This window comes from Zea mays, chromosome 10 (genome assembly GCF_902167145.1).
Source record: "Zea mays cultivar B73 chromosome 10, Zm-B73-REFERENCE-NAM-5.0, whole genome shotgun sequence".
Taxonomy (NCBI): domain Eukaryota; kingdom Viridiplantae; phylum Streptophyta; class Magnoliopsida; order Poales; family Poaceae; genus Zea; species Zea mays.
In genome coordinates, this window is record NC_050105.1 from 114,726,223 (window position 1) to 114,751,026 (window position 24,804).

At 41.3% G+C, this 24,804-nt stretch overlaps 1 protein-coding gene and 1 long non-coding RNA gene across 2 annotated transcripts; both read left to right on the forward strand.

The window, feature by feature from the left end:
* The first annotated feature begins 13,351 nt into the window (after positions 1-13,351).
* Positions 13,352-15,865, forward strand: LOC103641602 (uncharacterized). The gene is made up of 7 exons (XR_002265761.1): positions 13,352-13,423; positions 14,096-14,158; positions 14,239-14,312; positions 14,413-14,508; positions 15,062-15,271; positions 15,350-15,433; positions 15,544-15,865. It is a non-coding gene; the product is annotated as an uncharacterized lncRNA (long non-coding RNA).
* Positions 15,866-22,676: 6,811 nt separating this feature from the next.
* Positions 22,677-23,888, forward strand: LOC103641601 (ethylene-responsive transcription factor LEP). Its single transcript, XM_008664939.2, has one exon. It carries the CDS (start codon positions 22,829-22,831, stop codon positions 23,645-23,647), a length of 819 nt encoding a protein of 272 aa, XP_008663161.1. The 5' UTR covers positions 22,677-22,828; the 3' UTR covers positions 23,648-23,888.
* Positions 23,889-24,804: the final 916 nt, after the last annotated feature.

Here is a 24,804-nt window from a genome sequence, read left to right on the forward strand (position 1 = left end):
TAGATATCTTTAGCTTCATCTCGATGTAAGTTATTTATTTTTTGCTGCTTTGTTTTATGTGAAAATAAGGGAAGGTGTTTTTGCCTTTGGCTCAAAAAACGACAATTCTGATTTCACCCATAACAAAGCAATAGACGAAGGGTAATAGAAATAAACTTTTTACATTCATATTGCTTTGCAAATTGCCATTTACATGTCTTATTACATCACAACTTCACATTGCAAAAAAAGCTAGCTACAATTCTAAGCTCTCCAGCTTTGACGTAATTCAAGTGTCGGCACCTTCGATGCCACCATTGTCCTACAAAAGGTGTAGGTACATTAGCATACATGTCAAGAAAAAGAGCAACAAATGCAAAACATAAGGTCTAAAACCAACCTCTCCCATATGTTTCCAAGCTTCGGCTCCAATTATTTCTTTACCACTTTTCGACTAGATCAATGTAATGACTCATTTAGCCACATTCATGGCACCTTTGGATGGTGTGGTTATGTCATCTATTGCTAAACTGAAGTTACTTTTCCAACAACTTTAATGTGTGTGCATCTAGCCTTCTCCAAAATTGAAGTTGGGCCTCGGGACGGAACCATCGTGTAATAGTTGTCCTGGGTACTCATGATCGCTTCGAAGACATACACTTCATACTCGATCCACTTAAGAGCCCCAAATAAGTCATCAGTAGCATAGTCAATTTTTCCTGAAGCTGTCTGAATAGACACGTCACACAAACGTTGGCAGCATTGGGAAGCTATTTCAAAGTAGTTATCCCAAAGCTCTTTTATTGACCTAACTAGATTTGAATTTTCCTTATCCCTACGGTCGACATCTTTCTTTAGATTTTCAATATAAAGGCGGAGCTAGGAAACTTCATTTTCACGATCTTTTCATTCTTTCTTAGACTCGGTCCTTAGCTTTTCAATTTCTTTATTTTATTTCTCAATGTGTTGCATGCTTTGATCTCTCTCTATTCTTGCGTCTTTGCTCTCTTTTTGAGCTTTGGCTAAGGATTCACTCAGGGACTTTATCTAGTTATATTTGCCATCATTTATTTCCCGAAGCATTTCAGTTTTAGTTTGTAGTTACTAAATAATGGCTTCGTTTTTCTCATCTTCTGAGTCTTGTTGAATCTTCAGAGCCTTGCTCAATAACAAAGCCTGCATTTTTAGCCAAAAACCGAAAATTCTTAGTATTTTATACCTTCGTCAAAAAGAAAATGTTAGAAGAAGAAACTTTTTCACCTTAATATTTGTATAGGCTAAGCTTTGAGCAATGTTTTCCTTCTTCATACCACTTAGCTCACGTTCCATCTTGAGGAAGCCAATGCTTTTTTGTCAAATTCTTTACTATTATAGCTTCTTCCCGATCAGGAACTCAAGCTAGCATGTTGCGGTCACTTTTGCCAAAGATAATCGCCCTAGGTCTGTATCCGAGCCCTGAGGCGTAGTCCTTCAATTCGGTCACCTCTTCAGCGCTCAGTTCTCCTTCACCAATATGCCTAAGATCAAATTTAACTTCTTTTTCTTCACGAAGAGACCTAGCTTTGGTTTCTTGTGGTCTTGGGGCCTTGACTTTAGTTATTTTAGGCTCTGGGGCCTTGGCTGGCTACAACGTTTCTTCAACAACCTATTTAGTCTTCAAGGCCACAATTATGTTATCTATTGAACCAACAACTGCTGCTTCGACATTTGGTTCCAAGATTGGATTTATGTTGTCCTCCGCATATGGAGTTCCAAATACTGACTTCATAATCAACTTCATCTGGGAACCCTTTTTCGATAATTTTTAGTCGAGCTATGGGGTACTAGTGTAGCCAGAACTTTAACTAGCACATCTTCGTCTTTTTGCCCTTCATGGTCAGTAATAAGTTGGTAAGGTCTGATCCTAGTGGACTTCGAACATTGAAGGGTAAAGGTTGGGTCATTATCTCCAACATTTGTGTCGCTCCAAGAGATGAGGTTGATGCACTTCCGATGTCCCTTTTGGCCATTTTTGAAAGGTCTCTCTTCTGTTTTACTAATATATGTATCTGCCATCTTCCTTTTTAAAGGCGGGGTTTTTGACTCTGAATGAGAAGACCCCTCAATGTCGTATCTTGCCACCTTCGGCCCTTCGGCCACGTTTGGTTTTTTGAAGATTTTTTGTTTTTTTTTGCTATGACTGATCTAACTGCTTCTCTTTTCATAATGCTAACAATTCTCTTCCTCTTTACCTAGGTGTGAGCCTCTTCTGCTATCTTTGGATAATCTGGGTACTCAAACCCATGTGCATCCATAACTCTATTTAACCTTCGTTTTATACGACCTCCAAAGGCAGTTGCCATTAATCGGTCTTCTTTTACTTGTAATTGCTAAGGATCTCATTGCGTATCAATTCAATAGATGTCAACCAGTCGGCGCATGGGCGTTTGGACACAAAGTGTTTTTTAAAACGATACGATAAAGTTTTTAGTACATCGCTCTTAATCTCTTCATCCCATTTTCTAGGCTTCAACTTTCCCCATTCAGATAGAGTGGAGAATATCTGGTTCACAAGGAATGCCTGCACCAAGTCGCGGGAGCCAATATGGTCTACCACTGTGTTGAAGGCCACATGAGCCATCTGGGAGGCTGAGCCCATGGCCATGTTGCAGATTGGCTTCTTATAACCGAAGCTCACCCTCAAGAGACTCATAATAATGCTTTTGAATTCTCCCCTATTCTTCAAATCACCTTTGACATTGAACAACTCTTAGGCCCACTCGACCATCCATTTAGTTTGGTATGCCAGTATAAGAGACCCCATCCTTTTGGTACACAAAATTATAACATCTGAAGTTATTATGAAAATTGTCTGAAGGCCTAGCCTTCGTCAGATAATGCAATTCACGAATTCTGCTGAAAGCTTTGGCACTAGCACTAACACCTTGGATGTGTACTATCCATATGTACATGTTGAGTCTGACTATCACATTTGGTGTCCGCTGGTGCATATAAATCTCAAACTTCTTCAGCACTTCGGCAATCATTTTGAACATTGCCAGCCGAAGCCCACCTTGGAAAAAGCTCTTGAAAACTATGATTTCATCATCCTTTGTCTACGGGGTGGTTTCGTTACCATCAAAGCGAACCCCATCCTTCTCATCAATATAACCAAGCTTCTTAATAACATCAAAATCACTAGGCTTGATAGTGGATTCCCTAATATCAATGTAACTCAGCTTTGTTGGTCGAAGGTCACTGTCCTCTTCTTCAACATCTAAGACACTTTCCTCCGAAACATCTTCTTCCTCAGCAACCCCTGTCTTAGTTATTGCTTTCATAGCTTCATAAATCGACATTGTAGCTTCGGAAATTGGAACATATTCGTCTCTCTGAGCTACTTTGGATGAAGTCGGAGTCATCATCCTAGCGGTTGAGCAGATCCTGACCATGAGATGAAGAGCCAAAGTTTGCAAAAAGGAGTTGGACCAGCGAAAAAAGCTTCAAAGGCAGAGAATCTGGTGGGAGCAGGTTGGTACGAGCAGTAAATGTCATGGTGAGTCGGTGACTACATGGGATTGACTAGCTTATATAGGCTAGTAGGCGTTGGAGCCGAGGAATTGCACCATTCTTGCTCGTTGCCTAGTGGACCGTTTAAAATTATTTCATTCCATTTTTAATAATGTGCTTAGGGAAGGTGATTTTCAGGCCTTCGACAGGAGGTCTCTGTTATTTCTGCGATCTGAGTTCATTATGGAAAACAAACTAATTCCACAAGGAGCTACTGTTGGGGGCCTCCTCAGCCAAAGGTCCTCAAAACATTAACTTGTTAGTTAGTTCTAAGTTTGTTCCAGGTATAACTGGGTAACTACCGAAGGACACCTTTGTTTGAAGATGGTGTATAGCCATTCAATTTGCAAAAAACGAAGTTATAGGCTTCGACTTAACAACATGAACGTTTGACAAAGGAACAGGCGAGGGCAGGCGAAATCTTTAAGAATTGATCAACAAGACTATGAAAGTAAAAGACAAGAGTGCCCTTAGCAAGTTTCATAGTTCATATCTATAGGTCTATGGACATGATTATAATTTCACGAAGTTGTACCTCACGACTATAAATAGAGGAACAATGCCATGCATAGTGGGTGCTTTTTTACGGAGACGAATTGAATCTCTCTGTCTACGAAGCCATTTTGCCCTATTATATTCACACTGCTTTTTGTAAAGCTAATGGTATAACTGTAACTATTTTGTCAATAAAGAAATGAAGAAAAGTCTTATTCATACCTTTAATATGAGTTGTTCACTAATCTTTTATGTTCTGACCCTTTCATTCATTCATTATTTATTTCACTAACCTTCTTTCCTTTAATTAATCTTCATAAGAAGGGTTAATTAAAGGGAGAAGAGGAAGGTTAATCCACTTGTGTTGCCTTGTTTTTGGTATCCCTCAGGAATCAAAAGCAAGTGACCAACAGGGTGAATAAGAACCAATTATTTTTTCAAAGAGATCAACCTTGGCTTTCTTCCCGATTTAATCTCCAAGCGCTCGTAACCTTGGTTTTGTGCTTTTGACACCATTCTTTATAGCCTTCTCTCTTCTTGTTCAAGAATGAATAAACCTCTTGTAACAGCTTAGATGGATCCTCTTCATCCTCATTTTCAATCTCACTATCACTCTCCTTGAATTGTACCTTACGGCACATGTCCATGAAGCATGATGGAGTGTCGAAGAGCTAGGGATTCTTATTAATGTTGATGCTTGCAAGTGATTTATTCCTTGAAATCTTCTTGTCATCATCATCATAATCATCAGTTCATCATCATCTCCACTATCCTTGAGGCATCAAAATCTCATTCAATACAATACGCATGCCCCTTCTTGAATGACATCTTCTTGCCTTCCTTGTCATTCCTGTTTTATTTCTTTTCTTCATCATTCTGAGGGCACTCATCAATAAGATGTTCTTGTCTACCACACTCGCATCTTCTTCTATTTTATTTTCTTTATGTTGAAGTTTTTCTTCTTCTTGCACTATATCCCTTTTTCTTCATGAATTTTCCAAATGAACGCATGAAAAAGCCAATTCTTCATCTTCATCATTTGAGCTTGAGCAGTCATCTTCACTCAATCCTTCCTTATTCTTTCTCTTGCCCTTAGATCAGGTGATGGATTTGAATGACACATTCTTCCTTTTTCTTATCATCTTCTTTATCTTTCCCATCTCTTCCCATATTGACCACATCAATTAGTACTTGGGTTAGGGTTACTCCTTCAAAACACCTCACATAATCATGGTGACTAAAGTATCAAATCTTGGAGGCAAACATCTCAAAAACCAATGAGAAAAGTCCTCATCATCCACCATGTGCCCTAAGTTCCTTAGCGCATTTACAAAAACATTGAGCCTATAGAACACTTCTAGCACACCCATCTTCTTGCATATTGAATATAAACAACTTTGCTTCTTTAATAGCAATGTGCTCTCAAATGAATTTTCAAGTCTTTTCCAAACATCATGAGCAAATTTCAAATCATTGACTGACTCAAAGACCTTTGGATCAAGAGCTTCATAGATCATATTGACTTAATCATTTATTTGCACTTCTTATTATTCTCTTCATGTTGGGTTCTTAATATCTAGAATTACAAAAGAATCATTCATAACACCCAAAATTTATGGCTCGTGGTCTTTAAATGTCTATATATATATATATATCCTATTTTCCCAGTAATCATATTTAGTTCAATTAAAGTGAGGTGGTTTGGCAAACTAATTAATTCTCATCTTTTTATCATAGGTTGTTAGGCATTAAAATAATGGGGTATGGGCTGTGATATGACTTATTAGGACCTAGATGTCTAGAGGGTGGGTGAATAACATATAAAATTATTTTATAAAACACATTTGTCACTAGAGCAAAGTTGATTGGTATAAACATGGTGCATAAGTGAATACTTGCTCTAGTTTTAGTTTACTGAAAGGAAGTCCCCTAAAAAATCTATTAGCTTGATCTTTAGTATATATTGAATAAAGAAAGCTACTCGGCTACTATCAATAAATACAAAGTATAGTCTACACAAAGCTAGTTGAGCAGAATATATACAACAAGTAGATAGATGTATTTGCAATGGTAAGTTAAGAGTTCAAACCACATGGGTCAAAAGATGACACAAGATATATCCTCGAGGTTCGATTGTTTATCGGCAATATACGTCCTTGTTGTAGCAAGTCTACGCTAGGTGGTTCACATACTAATTGGCATCACACATCAAGCCTACAATCATGCCCCATAAGAACCATATTAATAGGCACTCCAACACTCTACTATTTCACTGTAGTTACTCTTTGCAAATCTCCCATAGGGAAAGAGAACAAGAGCTCCTTATAATGATGATCGGAGCCGGCAACAATCTCTAATAGCTTCTCAACAATGCCATTAACTTTTGGGTTGTCTAAAAGATGACAACCACCAATAGTAACAAGAGTAGAACCAGCCCAATCCGCTCAACTAGTGCCACGAGACACAACAGCTATATACTATGAACTAGGAGCTCTACAATCTCACCCAAAAGATGAACTACGAGATGCACGTGAATGGAGTGTATTTATCTATCCCTATGAGGTGTTCTCAAGTGTAATAGGTGAAGGGATGCCAGCCAAGGCTAGCTAATGGGTCTATTTATAGATCCAATTCAAAATCCAATCGTTACCTCATGAAGGGCTTAAAATGGGGGCAGCATACATGTCTGGTGCACTGCGAGCTTCTACACCAAACACGTCTAGTGCCTTCCCAATGGCTATATTTCAAGCGAATATAAACTAGTCATTAATTATGTCAGGTATTTGGTGCGATAATTGGATGTGCCACTCGACATTCTAGTGTGTGTTGGGTCCAAGTGTATATTTTACATGGTCTCTAAGTGCCCTATTTGATAGACTATAGAGCTGAAAAGCATGTTTGACATGCTCTCTAAGTGACATGTATAGTGGACCATCTAGTACTACACCGAACACATGTACTGCATAACATCAGACTCCACTATGCTAGGATAAAATTTTGCAATGTATATCGGTTGACTTTGTATCCGATGCACATGTCCTATTCATCACCGGACTTGTTCGGTGCTTTTAGAAAATTTGCAACTAAAGCATTTTCTCTTCTCCTCTTAAATGTGCTAGCTCTTACATGTCCACTAAACATATTAGAGCATACTTAGCATTTTAAAGTGTTTTCAATAAATATATTTTCTTGCTCTCATGTGTCTCACTTAGGCCTATATGCAATACATATGATTTTAACACCTAGCGGCACTAGATGACCGAGTTATCTAATTAGACTCCCCTCTTAATAGTATAACCATTTATCCTAAATTTGATCATGCACTCTTGTGTCTTAATCAGTCAAACAAAATTCCCTAACTTATACCTTTGCCTTGAGCCCTGACATTTTATTTGTCTTCTTCCTCTTTTCCATGTTGAGCACTTGATCATCCTTTGTTGCCTTCACCATCCTTTTCATGGTTATCAATGTTGCTCAACCTTGGATATGGACTTAACCTATCTCAAGTGCAACACTAGTATATAGGTTAGTCCACTTAGTTATCTCAACTACCAAAACTGTATATGGAGCTTTCACAAATGGGCACATGAAAGAGAAATAAAGAGATGCAACCAATAACTCAGATTTTAGAGGGCAACTTAGATTTATTTCTCACAAGGTCTAGGTCTTATAAGATCTAGAGTTTTCTTAGAAGGAAAACACTAATAGAGGTACTCACTCCCTTGACTGCAAATATCTAAATAGTTGTTATAGATTCTAGCTAAACAAAGAAAACTAAAACCTAGGAAACAAACACATTGTAAAAGAAGGCTAGCTTGGGGCAATATTCTTTTGTTTATAGTTCAATGTTACACATTTTAAGTTTGCCCTTAGATATTTCCCTAAACCACTAATATCAAGTGGTATAATGGACCAAGTTTAGATATGTGCATCCGACAGCTTGAAATCCTTCATGAGAAATCTTTGTCTCAATGCAAGCCCTTTGATAATGCCACGTGTTTACCATAACTCTTCCATAGGTTTCGAGGCCCAAACCCAACAAAACATCCTCCCACAACTTTGAGGCCGAAGTTGCCAAACCTAGCTAGAGTGGCATATCTGCTATGTTTCCTCCACGCAAGGATAGAAGCAACGGTGGGGCGGGTGGGGCTCGAGTCCCCCTACAGCTTCTGAGCCCATGGAGCCCTACTGAAGCTTGTCCTAAAATTTAAAATGCACACATTATAATGTAGAAAGGACACACATACTGTAGAAGTTTAGTTCAATCTCTCCTAAAAATTTTCTGGCTTCATCCCTGTTCTACGATCTCGACGCGCGTGACCACTTGTCCTCGATCACCTGGCACCAAGTTCTCATGCCTCGAGATGACTTAGTCATCCTCTATCTTGATTTGGTCAACACCATCTCCACATGTAGACTTACTCATATCGATATCCCCATGTGTCAGCCACTAGGTCTATCTTCCAGCCCTCGGTCTATCTTCCATCCCTCGGTCCATCGGCCCACGCCTCCATATCCATCTGTGGTTGCTCCTAGTCCATCAGCATGAACTCGTTTGTTCTTCTCAATTGTCATTGACCGCCGTCTCATCATTCAATATCTGCACATGAGAAAGCCAAGAGACATGTCGCACAATATCATACCCAGCATGCTAAGGTTAGTCGCAAACACTAAACATAGCTCGATCATCTCTTAGCATCATTCATCACTCATCACACACGGTCATATATCTATCATATGATCACAGTATCCAACCATTATTGAGGTACTTGCTCGTTAGCATTGCGCTAAGGAATTGTTAGATTCATTGCCAATAAGCCCAATATTACTGTTTTGTGCATGTGTACTCCAACTCCAAAGTCCAAACCACACCAGAGGATTCACGAGTAAAAAGAATTTAATATATGAAGCAAATTGAAGAGAGGACCTTATTTATCAGAATTCCGAAATAAGACAAGTAGTAGTAGTAGTAGTAGGAGGAGGAGGAGGAGGACGAGGACGACGACGAGGAGGAGTAATAATAATAATTAAAAAATCAGGACACTGTCATAAATCCTGAATTTTGACCCTTGACTCATCCGGCAATGCGTGCTACTGCCTAGCTAGTGGCAGTATATAAACATAAAAAAAATATGATGTAGGCATGCAGCGGTACACAAGTTGGTAGTAGCTACTACTACAGTACAGCGAGCATATATATGGGGCATGGACCACAGCAGTTTGGTCGGTTGGGATCTCGTTGTACGAACGACGTCCCACGTTAGCGTGCGCCCCGGCCGGCCGGCCCGGCATGCCCCCTCACGCACCATGCATGTCAATGCTGTTCAGCCGCTCCCGCTCAGGTCAAAGGACACATGCATATATATATATATATGCATTGATGGCCCTGCTATATGTATAATGTTTTATATATACTGTATATTCTAATAATTTGATCGATCTTAGAGCTAGCTAGATCGAGAGGGTGGGGATTTGATTAATCAAGCCTGTGATCAACGACGGAGATACGATGTGACAGGTGGTGAGATACTGTTTTATTCGTGACTAATTGTATCATACTTTGCTTAAGGTTAGTTGTCCGAATTGAAGAACTAATCTTAGACAAAAAAATTATACAAAGTGTGTCAAGTTAGACAGTAAACCAAATATATCATGAATACATCGATATATACATGGAGAGCTGAGCAACCGGCGGATCACGAAACAGTTTTGGCAGTTGCATCAGGTTGGATACGTACATATCAGACGGAACGACGACGACGGCGGCGATTGAGACGACGGCGGCGATTGAGACGACGACGGATTGTCGATCGACGATTTCTTTCACTGACAAGTGACACGAGCCTGTAGTGGATCGTGAGATGCGTGTGTGTGATGGCGAAGATCTCGCGGCCGGCCAGGCCCAGCCGCCGACCGGACAAGGGCACAAGCCTGCATGCTGCATCTCTGGCATGCATGGCTGCTGATCCACACCGTATATATACCGGTGGACGATATCGTATGATCCTCTCGTCATGTGCCGGCAGATCGATCCACGCAACTACTCCTCCGGCCGGGGGAATTTAAAGCCCCTGGCGTACCGGAAAACGATCCGTGTCTGGACGCTGCTCCCAGCAGTCCCAGCAGACATGAGCATCCCCGGCCCCTGCATGCATGCACCCTTGCTCGCGATCGTCATCGTAGACTCGTAGTCATAGCTAGTAATGGCGGCGGTTGCTTGCACCTGCAGCTGCTGCTGGACCCGCCACGAGCCCACGACGAAGCAAGCACCCACCCACTGCACGCTGCTGCCCATTTGGCCGTGGCCGAGCGAGGTTCGTTATGGCGGGTACGCCCTTGACGGTGCCCAACAAGCATGCATGCATGCATGCGAGCACGCACGCACGTTCCTTGTGTGGCGGCTTGTTTAATGTGCCTCGAGCTGCATGCGTCCTACGTCGTCGTCGTTGCCGTGGTCGGTGTAGCGCGTCACGCATTCGTTCGCGCCTTCCTTGCTCTGTGCGGCCTCGTTGACGACGGTCGACGATGCATGGCATGCATGCCGGCCTGTGACGACGACAGGCGGGCGGCCGGGCGGACGTCGTGTGGCCCTGGTGCCTGGTCGGACGTACTGCCGGCCGCCCGCCTGCACCTGCATGGCCGCATCGACGACCCAACGGCCGGCCGGTTCACATGCGCGCCGCCCACGATCGACAAACCGGCCATGCATGCATGCATATGAAGACGTCGTCGTACCGCCGGTCAGCCATTTTTTACTAGCCAAAGAAGTACGTTCGAATACGAATTTGTCCTGTTGACGCGATTTGATCTCGGACAAATATAACGCGTCACCAATGTTTTCGAATTGGTTCGAAATCACCTTTTCTTTTATTGAAAAAAAGATAATGGCAAAGGAGAAGAAGACAGATGATTTGACTTACCTGAGCATGAAGACTCCAAGCGAAGATCGAACTCATATGTATGAAATCATGTCATTCTATCTCTACTAACTATTAAGGGGACATTGTAGACTTCCCCTGTCGCATCCCCTCCCGCCCGCGGATAACACCCCCCCCCCCCCGCCGCGATTCCCCTAACGGTCGCGGATCAAGCGCACGTTGACTGGACTGCCCCCGCCGCCGCGATTCCCCTCACGCCCTCAGATCACGCCCGCCCCCCGCGCTGTGATTCCCCAACCGCCCGCGGATCACGCGCACGACCGCCCCCTCCTGCCGCGATTCCCCAACCGCCCGCGGCTAATCCCCCGCTACGCCCACGACGAATCCCCCGCTACGCCCGCGACGAATCCCCGCTACGCCCGCTCTCAACAACCCCCGCCTCCATCGTCGTGCTTCTCGGTCATGAAAACAAACCGCAGCGCCCGACTCCAGGCGCGGTTCCCTCCGCGCGAGCTCCCTCGACGCGTCGGCGGCAGTGACGATGACAGTGAACGGGTCTGCAGGGGCCGCGGTGGAGAGGAAGGAGAAGGTGGAGGAGGATAAGGACAACAAGGGACTGCCGGTGAAGGAGGAGCAGGAGAGGGGGTGGAGGTCCTCTACGACGACGGCTTCGGCTCCGTGACCGTCAAGGACTACTTCACGGCGGCCAAGGTCCTGTGCCGGGACGACGGTGGGCCGCCGCGCTGGTTCTCTCCCGTCGAGTGTGGCCACCCGGCCGTGGACCAAGCGCCGCTGCTGCTCTTCTTTCCAGGTGCGTGCGTCTCTTCAGCTGGCCAAAATAAATCATCCCAATGCTTGTCTCTGAAGGGCAGCACGTAGCTGGAGGTGCCGGGCAAATGGAGGAATCATTCTGGTTTGGTTTCCCTTCTGTTTCTGTACATGGATGACGACGACGTGTCTCCCGACGCCTCCCCGTCACTGGCACACCTTGGCATCGATCCTCGAATCTCTACCCCCACACCCACACCTCCTCGCTGCCGAACCAGCCCCGATTTGCCACCATGGACGTCGATGACGTGTCACCCGATGCCTCCCTGTCACTGGCACACCCAGGCGACGCGAGCCCTAGCTCCGACACTAGGAACAATCTGCTCGCTCAGCCACAGAGGTTCCCAGGGCGGCGTCGCCGAAGATCATGCGGATGACGGAGAAGGATGACAGCTACGTAGCCCATGTCACAGAGGCATGCCACGACGCGTTTCGACACCTCTTTGGTACGCGAGCACTCTCCGGTTTGCCTAAAATTAGCTTCCCCTTGTGGAGTTGACTATGATTCAAGGTGCTTTGTTCTGTAACAATTACCTGTATACGTCTCCATTCCACACTCTGTTGTGGTTTCCTCCTTTCCCACCGATTTTTTTTGTTTCTCTCACCTGGTTTTTTGAGTTTTAGTATGTTCATTATCAGAAACTATTGGAGACACAAAAATAGAGATCCATGTTTATTTTGTTGACTCGAGAGTCATTGGGTTATTAATTAACTTTTAAGGTCTTGAATCAGTTAAGATGTGGATGTGGGGTATGAATGTGATTTTTTTTATCGTGTTACTTCAACAGCTACGGTTTGCAAGACCTTACTGATTCTTTATCTCAATCAGTTTGACATCTACACATGGTCGTGGTATAGGGTGTACAGGAAGCAATTCAAATCAGTTGTGTTGGTTATCCGACGAAGAGGACATTAAGATGAGTTCATTGATCGGTTTGGAATGCTTGCACCAGACCTTGACGACAGGTATAATGCTCTAGCTGTTGAATTTAAGTAGATCATGTAAATAGGTTTGGAACTCTCAAGTGAGATATGTATATTAGTTACACTGGTTTTTCTGCATGACGGTTAAAGTGGGCTTAATGCATTTGCAACGATGAGAAGGCCACCTGCAGTGATATGTGATAGAATGGTATTGAAAGGGTATCAGGTAGCCTATGATCTTTTTCATATACAGAACTTTGTTTTTCAAGATATTTTTTCAATACCTCAAATTAGTTATATATATCAGATAGGGAAATACTCTCCTCGAGTTGGTTTGCTAGAAATACTCTCCTCCACTATGTAGGCCACTGATTTGTTTTGTCAATTATCCTTTGCTTTGTCAATCGATTATGCGAAGACATATCTGATTGGCCACATGAATTTGGTTTGGTAGAATCACCATAAAATATATGGTGTTCGTCTATGCCTATTAGGTAGTAAGCATTTTATTACACTATACTCTTCTCATTCAGATCTGAACATTTTGCAGTTGCAAAGGGAATCTCAATTAAAAGGATTGACGAGCTTAAGTTTCTTTGTGAACCAGGTATTTTCTTAACAATTTCATTTGACCCATATGTCATCCCTAACTACACTCATCCTAGAGTGTTTACTGAAAGCGAGCTACTATTGAAAAGGGAGTGTCTGATGCCTCTAGGGATGTAGATTCTAAGGAAACTCATGATCGTGTGCAAGAAGGTGAAAACAAGGTTGGCATGTCATTTCTGTTTTATTTTTGTCTTCCTATTCACCTTTTCTTTTGTTGATTACTCTTACATCTAAATCCTTGAAATTTCTTTTTGTGTGAATTTTCTGTGGTTAAACACCGAGCATGCTTTATGTGTTATGTTTACTGCTATTTTTTTCCTTGTGTGAGATTCCAGTAATAGTAGTGGTATGGTAGATGTTCAAAAGCTCCTCATTTTTATTCTCTGTCCATGTTAATTTTAAGTGAGTATGTAACTATATTACATCAGTAATGAGTCGTGAAAATTTGTGGTTGAGTTCCCCTTATCACTATTCGGTGATTATAGTCTCTTGATATAACAACTTTCGATAGCTGTTAGAGTGCCATGGAATGAAAAAAGAGAGACCAAATATTATGTCAATCACTGTGTGCTGTGAATTCTCTGTACATTGAATTTCATTTACTGGTTCTCTCTCGTTGCCCCTTCTTTTTTTGTTTGGGTGAGGGATAAGCTTCAAGAGTTTTATCTTTTGTCTGGAAATGATGTTTACTTTTATTATCAAATATTATGTCAATCACTGTGTGTTGTGCCCTGTGTTGTAGTTTTTTACATGTGCCATGAATTTTTATGCATTTCCTAAAACAGCCTTCCCTTTACCTCCTACGTATGATCCCTTTATTATTTTCCTTTCAGGTTTTCTCGGCTTTTGGGTATTTTCATAAAATAGCCACCTTTGAAAAGGTTGCAGGTTTTCAGGTCAGGTTAAAGTTACTTGCTTCAGATACTTAGTAATTTTGAAATGAACATCAAGAGCCTTATCTTATTCTTTCTGGCAGGCATTGATCTAGTACACTGATGCGGCTACTGCTTCAGCTGCTAGAGAATCCTTAGATGGAAGGAGCATCCCAAGGTGACATTGTGTGGCCTTCCCTTTGTCATCCATTCTTGTTGTTTGTTGTACTTTCTTATGCTTGTTATAAATTGAATTTTCCTTTGGACCTTTATCGTAGTTACTTGCTTCTGGAGCATGTAACATCCTGCTGTCTGTGAATTTCTTTTTCTGCACATAAGGATTTGAACATCAAGTTTCAGTCGAACCACAGCAGGTAATGCCCATAATTTATTTTCATGGAGTTATTCATTATTATTTTTGATGTAAGATCCATCCTTTTGTCACATGTTCTCTTAAGTTTGATCATTCACTACTTTATGGTGTTCTTGGATAGAAGTGCTTGGAAAGAACCTACCCACGTGCCCAAACCGTGATTAGGCTTTTTTCTTTTTAGTGCTCTCAAAAGCTTTTCCCCTCCGCTTTGTTTGTCTTTCTCTTTTTGGTGACTTCTTGTTGGTTTTCAACTCCAGCCTACCCCAACTTGCTTTGGGGTTATGTTGATGTTGGTGTTGTCATTTAAGCATCTCTATCTATCCCAGTCCCCACTTACGTGGGAGCCTCTTGCACTGGGTCTGCCCTTTTTTATCTATTCCAATAACTAATTATTGTGGAGTAACCATTTGATTTGTTTTTCAACTTCATTCTTCATTGTCTGATTTAAATTAAACTTAAATGGGCATGCTGGTTACTAATGTTTTATTTCATTATTCTTTACCATAGTTTCCTCTTATAATGGATAATATCTGATGTTATGTTTCTTTCACCAGTGGAAATTTGCTCATGTTGCATTCAGTAAGCCAGAATACCTCCAAGATTCAGATATTGTAATGAACAGATTCCATGTGAGATACGTTTTCCTTTTGGCGAAAGAATCCTTTCGCAAGAACATTCATTGTAACATTGAAGGTTGGGAACAACACCTTGGATTAGAGCATACAGCCACTACCCCAAAAATGTCCTACTTAGGCAACAACCAGGTATCATGCTTAAGAATGCTCACATTAAAAGACTTTATTGTTGCATAAAAGTTGAACATATTCTGATTCTGATACTAGAGCAATTACAAAACCACCATTCTTTTGAGAAGCCTAAGAGGATTTACAACTAAAGCTGGGAATACTTTTTACATGTGATGAATGGTGAGTAACATCCTTGTTAATTGAAAATGGATGGTTAGTATTAGGATCATCTTTTTTTTAATGTCCTGAAGTATGTCTGAACTAAAGCTGAGAATGCTTTCAAACTGCAGATGAACAGGATATGAAGGCAGCCTTGTTCTAAAAGCAGTCTTTTGGTGATGTACATGGAGCTTTTGCATAGAGTAGTTTATGTGGCAGTTATCTCAAGAATTTTCATCTGGTGGATGTACAGGGTTCGTATATCAACATTTCCTTGTAGAAAGTTGAAGCTGTATATCGAGGGTGGATTTACCTGTGTTTATCTTTTCGACCCCAAGCCTCTAGGAAGCTGTGAACCATAGCCTCATGAAATATGCCTGCTGTTGATTCAGTGTTTGTGTTTTTCTTGTTTGTCATTATTGTGCACTCGCTTTTAATATAACACACATTTTGTATATAAGTTACCGTGGTATTATATGTCCCCGTTGCAACGTACGGGCACTCACCTAGTTAAACTGAAGGACAGATGAAGCCTCAAGATTAAGGAAGCATCTCCGACGAAGACTCTCTCCTCCTGAGATTAAGCAAAAGGCACAAGATAAACTCCGTTGAATTAAGGGGCTTTATATATATATGCATCACATTTTGCTAGAGAACAACCCAAATAGTACCCCCCCAACTCTACAAAGTCATGCAAAAAATTTGCAAATTAGACAAAAGCTATAGAAAAAGAGTTGAAGAAGAAACAAAGCTCCCTAGTACGAGTACAAATAATCACAATCGGTTTAGGCCAATAGACTTCGAGTGAATACCTTCTTCCTATTTTCATCAAACAAATCACATTAACCACAACAATGCAACGACAACTGCTGAAGCAACTATAAAAAGAAACCATTACAACAACAAAACATTTATCATAGATGGATCCAACCACAAAGGATAGAGATGAGGTAGAACTAGCGGACGAAAACTACTAAGACCTAGAATTTTTTTCTGTGTCATGCATGGAAAGGGGTAGGTGACACATTAAAATGTTCCTAAAAATAAAGAAAAGCATCGACAAAGTACAAGAGGAAACAATAACAATCTCTCAGCCAAAAGTGACCAATCATGTAATTCAAGATCTATCTTCGCCTCATCTGTTATACTAACCATTCTATTACAAAAAAAAACCTATCAACAACACGTTTAAATTTGCCATTCTTATTCAACTATGACCCTATTGTAATGAATCATCTCATACAAAATCAGTCGAAGCCAACAACCTCTCAACAATCTGATATTTAGCCAGCTCGGTAAGAAGCCTTAGTGGCAAATAATTATCATTAAAGCAATTAAGAAAACAAATCCTCAGAAATTCCATAGCCAACACCAATACAATAATACCGAGTAAAGATAGGATATTAAGAATCACTGGAGGAAAAGACATAGAATACCAAAAACAATTAGCAAAGCAAAAACTATTTCTAAAGAGTAAGCATCATCCTCATAGATTGTCCAGGGTAGAGGACAAGTTGGCCTTATTTGCCAATATCATTTTTAGAAGAAGATCATTAACTAAACAATTATCTTCACATGGATAAAATAGTAATCAAAGAAAACATATATGGATAGAAGGTATCCGAAGCACAGCGATGGAAGAAGCTCCACATACATCATCTTCACATCAACACTCAATGCACTGCAAATTGATAGAAAGATGTTACAACAAGCATATAACCTTGTGTATGACTTTCTAGGAAAAAAGGATACATGCCATAGGAAGGATAATATTGCTTATATCATTCGAGACTGTGAACATTGCAACAACTAAGCAAATAGCATTTGATGTCATAGAAATGCACTATTCTTATAACACCATTTAGAGGAAGTATCCATACATTTGAAGCAATCATCAACCATCCTTACTTATGCATGAATATGCCAACTATTAATGGAGTCATAACAGTCTTTAGAGATCAAACAAAGGGAAGAAATATATAAAAGACCACCCATGGAAAAGAAACATTCCAGCATTATCAAACTTAGATGAAGATAAACAAAATGAAATTGAAAGTGTGAAGCCCCAACAAAAAGCAAAACCCTATGAAGAAACAAAAAAGTACCACTAGTGCAAGATGAGATAATCACAATTGAAATAGAGCTATCAACACAAGAAGAAAAGACTCGATCCAATTTCTCTAAAGTAACAAAGACGTCTTCGCCTGATCATCAAATGACTTAGAAGGAATTAGTCGAGACATCAATGAGCATAATTTAAATATTTTTTTCAAGTGGTGCTATTAGTTCTATTGGTTTCCTCATTTTTACCCTTAGTCGTGTTTTTGCTCAGTTTTGTCCTTCCACTGCTGAAAAGGTGAAGGAAAAACTGAGCAAAAATCGCAACTAAGGGTAAAAATGAGAAAAGTGGTAGAACTAAGGGTATGGTTTTAAATAGCCCATTTAATTATTGACCCATCCTTTAAACCAAGAAAACAAAACTAAGAAAGTTATGCAACGATAGAATACAAGCGACAAAAATTGAAGTGCAAAGATTGTTAGATACCAAAGTCATAAGAGAAGTTCAATTTACCACTTGACTAGAAAACATAGTCATGGTTAAGCAAAATAATAAAAATGGAGCATGTGTATACATTTCACCAATTTAAACAAGGCTTGCCAAAAAGATAACTTCACACTCCCAAGAATTAACACATTAGTTGATTCAATTGCAGGCAGCTAAATGCTTAGCTTCCTCGATTGTTTCTTAGGCTATCAGTGAATCTGAATGAGAAAGGAAAATGAGAAAAACACAATTTTTGTCGCTCCATTTAGAACATATTGCTTTGCAAGAATGGCAGAAGGGTTTTGCAGCACCAAGATAACCTTTGTAAGAACGACATTAGTAGTATTACATGACCAACTTAAAAAAATATATATTGGCTTATGTAGATAACACAATAGTCAAAAGAAAAAAAAATAGAAGATCGCATCAAAGATCTTAAAGAAACATCCTTTAACTTTCACATTGCAAGTTTAAAGCTAAACCTAGAAAAATGTATCTTTAGGGTGCAAAAATGAAAAAAAATCTTGGATTCATTATTTCACCAAATGGAATTCAATGCAGAAAAAGGTCAAAAGTAATGCTAAATATGGCAATCTCGAAAAACATAAAAGATGTGAGTGCTAAGAGAATGATTTATAGTGCTTAATAGATTCATTTCAAAATCTAGAGAGTGTAGCTTTCCAATCTTTCAATCATTTAATGGACCAAGAAATAACTTTACCAGAGGTCATGACAACAAAAAGACTTCAAAAAATAAAGAAGTATTTTGCCACACTACCAACATCAAATCTAGAAAACAATTTGTTCATGTATATCTTAGCTAGAGACAATGCAGTAAGCCAAATCTTAGTACAAGAACAACAAAAAGAACAAAAAATAAGTATTAGTTTATGTATCACAAGCCCCTTTAGGACCAAGAAGTACTATCAAGAAATAGAGAAAATAGCTTATGTAGCTATATAATCGGCAAGAAAGGTGAAGCGTTATTTTCAAGCTCATGTAATCACAATACCAACAAACTAGACACTCAAAGATGTATTTCAATGTTGTAAAACATCTAGAAGACTAGAAAAATATGTTGCTGAACTCTCAAAGTACTACATCAAATATGAGAAAGAATAACACTTAAATCACAAGTACTAGCAGACTTCATAGCTGTTTGGACATCATCTGCATGTCCATAACAAGAAAAACAACAACCATAATGGACAATATATAATGATTGATCATGGGCTTTGCAAGAGATTATGCAGTGGCAATAATAAAATCATCATTAGGAATTAAAATAGAATGTACAACAAGACTTGAATTCCAATGCATCAATAAAATAGTAGAATATGAAGTTGTATTATTGAGGCTTCGCAAGGCAAGCGAGGAATACAAAAATGATCATCAAAATCGACTCCCAAGTAATTGTTAGGCACATAGCAAAATAACAGAAATCAAGAGATCAAGAACTAGGAAGATATGTAACAATTTAGAGAGAATGGAAAAAATATTTGGAAGGTTATACAACCAAGGCATTTCAAGGTCATATAGCATGGAAGCAGATGAGCTAGCAAAAGCAAAAGCTTAAAATACAAGTCTATCTCTAGATATTTTCTTCTAATTCCTAAATCATATTGTGATCAAGCAAAAACAACAAACACCAAAGGAAATACTCATAATCTGATGCAAAGTTTGAAGAGCACCAATCATGGGTTATCTTTTGAACATTATGAACCTAAGATGAGACATATCAAGTCAGAATGAAACACCATGCAAGAGATTACAAAGTTATAAATGATTTGCTTTACAATCAAGAAATATATAGATAATTGCTTAAATGCATAACGTATGTGCACAAGGCAAACACATATTAAAGAATGCAAGCCATTCAAAATCCAAGAAACTATAAAAAAGAGGCAAAATAATGGTACAATAAGAAAATAAAATCAAAGAAATTATCACCTGAAGACTTTGTTTAAAAAAGAAAAAGAAATGAAGACTATGTCAGCAAGTTCTAACAAAAATTGGAAGGGCCATAATTTATCACAAGAACAAACACGCTAGGATCTGTTCATCTAGAAAACATGAATGACAAAAAACTTGATCACACTTGAACCATTGAAGCATTATGAAGATACCACCCAATTTTTAACTTTAAATCAATTTTTAATGAGATGCACTCCTTTTGCACTCAGGGGAAACCTTCACAGGGCGAGTGTTTTTTAATAAGGTAGAATCTATTGTAATTCTCTTTAAATAAAAATGAGAATTGTTCCCCAAAGACTATCAACATGAAGCGTCAAAGAGTATACCAAAAATATATTCAAATATCGAAAAACTATATAGGTAGCAACAACATTCGTTGCAACGAAAAATGATGCTTGCCTATCAGAAACATTAAAGGCAAGCATATATATTTTCACAAAGAATGAAAAAAATCCTCAGGAGCCTATGTGTCACCTTCATCTCAAAGTCAAGAAACAACTCTACCTTCACAAAGCTCTAAGGAGCAAATGTCTTCTAAAAACTAAGAAGCAAAGATTTGCAATAATCAGTTAATAAATCTCTAAGAAGCAAAAATGTTTCTAAAGAAACCTAGAGAGCAAAGATCTACAATAAGCAACGAGAAAATCTCTAAGGAGCAAAGGGCTTCTAGAAATCGAAGGAGCAAAGATCTGTAGTAAGCAGCAAACAAAGCTCAAAGAAACAAAAAAAACTACCGACACAAAGGCCTAAAGAGCAATCATTTGCAAACAAAATTATATGAAGAAAATGTTTCTAAGGAAATAGCAAGCAAATATTTACAATAAGCATAACAGTAAGAAGCAAAAGATATGACACGCACAATCTAAGAGCCTACAAAATGAAGCCAATGTGTTACCTTTGCTAAAAAGTGAGGGGACAATGTTTTTCACAAGTGAAAAAGGCTACAAAATAAAACCAATGTGTTATATTTGCTAAAAAGTTAGGTGACAATGTTTTCACAAATAAAAGAAGGGTACAAAATGAAGCCAACATGTTACCTTCGCACATCACATTTAATGTGATGTACATAAGTATTATCTAGAGAGTGCAACAGCATGCTATTATCGGGAGTAGACTCTTAGCATAATACCATAACACTAGGGTTGTCATTCCTTTGGACAGATGCTAACTATATTCTTTTGTGTGTTGGTGCTTTCATACTTAGTCGAATCAAGATCTCCTTTGTCCTCTTGAAAGGTCCTAGCTAGGACACAACCATCGGTTTTATCTAGGGGGCTTCAGAGATCCAGGGCCCGTAAGAGGCCCTAGATGACCGAGAGAACCCTGTTATCTGGAGTTCCTCGGAGCCTTGCCCCCTCGAGGTTTATAGATGTTCATACATATGGCACTAGCTAAACCAACATTATAGTTCCATAGGGGGTTGGAGAGAGGGGGACGCGATCAAACCTCTGGCATGGTGTGCCCCTTAGTCTGAGCTAAGGCAGGTATCTAAAGCATGGCCCCTGGAGCTTGGGTCTGGTAATAACTAGGGATGACAATGAGCCGGTTTTAGGTCGGAGCAAAAAAATCACCCACAATCGCAACCATGAAGTCTATCCAAAACCCACCCACGATTGCACCCGTGGTTCCAATTCCAAACCCGCATATGAACCCGTCGGGTCGAAGTCACCCATGGTTTTTTACGCAATGTACAATTTTAAACAATAATTTAGCTATAAGCAATTAATTACCAGCAATAATTAAGGTACATCTATGGATTTTAAGCATTCTTATATTGAGCAGCAACAAAACATTTCATGAATCGTTATCCAAATTACTATCAACTTTCGGGTCGGGTGCATGTCACCCGTGGATTGAAATAGAAATCCAGACATTCACCCGCGAAGTTTCGGGTCGGGTGTAGGTACACCCGCGAGTCAAAATATTCACCCGTACCCATCGGTTTTCGGATTTATGGGTTAAATTGACATCCCTAGTAATAACCTGGTTGCCAATCTATATCTATATCTATACTAATAATCTATTAAGAACCCACCTAATGTGGGCACATGGTGCTACCAGGTCTTCACCCTCCACACGTCCAACGCGTGCAAAAAATAGTGCAGATCGAACACTTCAACCCACGCCCCTTCTCTAGAAATTTGGGGCTAACCACTAAACCACGCATATCTTAGTATTTAGAAATAAACAATAATTATTTTTACAGTCTAGGCACCGCTCCACCCGCTCCTCCGCCTCGTGGCAACGCACGGATATATACCTAGTAATTTCTTATGTTGTGATTCTCGAAAGACGTCTTGGCAGCATGGCAAGATATAGCCTTTCACAAGCGTTGATTATATATACATATATAATTTTGAGTGACTGTATATATATGATTAGTGCCAAATCAATGCCATATACAATCATGTACCCTCCTTGCGCATCCACAGGTCCAAATCATTGGGTTGACCACCTTCGGTGCCCCCACATAGAATCAAACCAACAAATTAAGGAGAGATCACTCTGCAGCCGTTTCTTCACGCTCTCCATCCCTCCCTCCTCCTCTCAATAATCATGTAGCCATATGATACGTACTGCGAATATGATTATATTTTTCCAAGTATATCGCAGTGGCATATAACGACGGATCACCTTGTTAATCCTCTTTCTATAGGCAACCTCCGCCCCACTAAACAAGCTACCCTTTTCGCTTTCCCGTGCTTATATATACTCATGCCATGCAACCGCCCCATGCACCACTAATCCAACGACCAGCTCAACCACCTCTGACCTTCTTGCTTCTGTCCATCGTCTCTCTCTCTCTCCTCAGCTTGTCAACGACGAAGCGCGCGCAGACACACATCACTCTCTACCTAGCTAGCTAGCCCTCAGCCTGTGCCCGACCTGTGGTCGACATGAATTTCTCCTCCTATTTCTTCTCTTCCTCCTCGTCATCCTCCGACAAGAAGTCGTCGTCGTCGTCATCCAAGCGCCGGCAGCAGGCGGCGCAGCCGCAGCCGGACGCCAACACGACGCGGTACCTGGGCGTGCGGCGCCGGCCGTGGGGCCGGTACGCGGCGGAGATCCGAGACCCGGCCACAAAGGAGCGGCACTGGCTGGGAACCTTCGACACAGCCGAGGAGGCGGCCGTGGCCTACGACCGCGCCGCGCGCTCCCTCCGCGGCGCCCGCGCGCGCACCAACTTCGCCTACCCGGACCTCCCGCCGGGCTCCTCCGTCACCCCCTACCTCTCCCCGGACCTCACCTCGGGCGACAACGCCACGCAGCTCCTCCAGCCCTTCTACGCCGACCCCGCCGCATCCCTTGCTGCGGCGGCGGCCCCTGCCGCGACGAACGGCGCGGCGGGCTACGGCGCCGCCGGCGACTACGCCTCCTACGGCTATAGCGCCGAGGACATGTCCGCTCTCATGGAAGACCTCGCCATACCCGACGACCTGACTGCCGACTACGGCGCTGAAGACGCCGGCGGCGGCTCCGTGAACATGCCCTCCATGTACAGCGGCGGCGGCGGCGCCAATGCCAGCTCCGGTAGCGGGTGGTGCGACGCGTCGGAGTTCAGCGCGTACGGTGCGCCGACGACCGCCGCCTCGCACGGGGTGTACTTCGAGGAAGGGTACGTGCATAGCCCGCTCTTCTCGCCGATGCCGGCCGTCGACGACGCCTCCGCCGACGGCTTCCAGCTCGGCGGCTCCTCCTCGTCCTACTACTACTGATCATCCGTACGTCCCGCTCGGTGCCGTGTTCCTGGATCGATCGTCGACCGCCTCTGCGCCCGCCGGTGGTGGACTGTGGCGTGGTGAGTTGCTGGGTGCGCTTAGCAGTTTAATTACTTCCCTATAACAGTCGTGTGATAATATGATATTAATAATATATACCCCTATGTACTGTCACTGTATTTTAACACCTTTTGGGCCTCCATCTCCATTTCTCTTGGTGATGGATGGGCCTTTCATATTGGGCTTTGTGACATGTTCTTCATTTCTCATTTGTTTCTTTTTGGGCGCTTGTATTAGCAGTGATATGTATGTGTAAAGATGATCTATCAGTCGGCAAGCACTCGTGTGTTGCTGGCGCTTCAGTTCAGTGTATATCTTTTATTACCTGCTATTATATGTACATTTTTTCCTATTGTACCCTTTATTGTCTGTATATGACACAGTTCTACCATAATGTGGCCAGTGTGATAATCGATTGTTAAAGCATTGGCTCAGACTGGATACACCGTTTGATGACGTGTGAAGCAGGCAGCATCAGAATGGCCAAAAAGAGCCAATGATCTTGATGCAATTAGAAACTCTGCTGTTCAGCGGCCATTGCTGAAACTGAACTGAACAGCAGTCACCGCGCGCCGTCGTCCATAACTGCCATTCTGTTTGTTCCCTACCAGTAATTCTCAGCCTCGTTCAGGTGGATCAAATGATTGTATCCTCTCCAGCTCTGTAAAAGTGATGTAGCTGAACACAGTAACCTTTGACATGAAAAAAATCGTCTTCGATAACACTTCGTTTACTCTCGCACAAAAGGGCATATAGCTGAATTGGTTAGGTGGTTTGAATAGCACTTCTCAGGTCTTAAGGTCGACTTATTTATGTGTCACAAGCCAAAGTATAGGTCTAAGGACGGCCCCAGTCACGATTGTTTCACACATGGGCTAAGCTGCCGCTACATATGGGTGGAGCATGGTTAAGGGTTTTCTCCATCTATTTGAGGTCTTTTTGTTGATATAATGTTCTCAAGGGTTGTCTTACCCTATAGGTTGAGTTTTTTTATTTACACCCACCAAACAACCATTTTACTACGCCTACTGTTTGATTTGTCCACCAGACCCATACGAAATTTGAACTCATTGAACTACCGCGCCTACTAGATT

Bases quoted from the DNA above. Each gene is read 5' to 3' on its own strand.
- LOC103641601 (XM_008664939.2), top strand. From the start codon at position 22,829: ATGAATTTCTCCTCCTATTTCTTCTCTTCCTCCTCGTCATCCTCCGAC.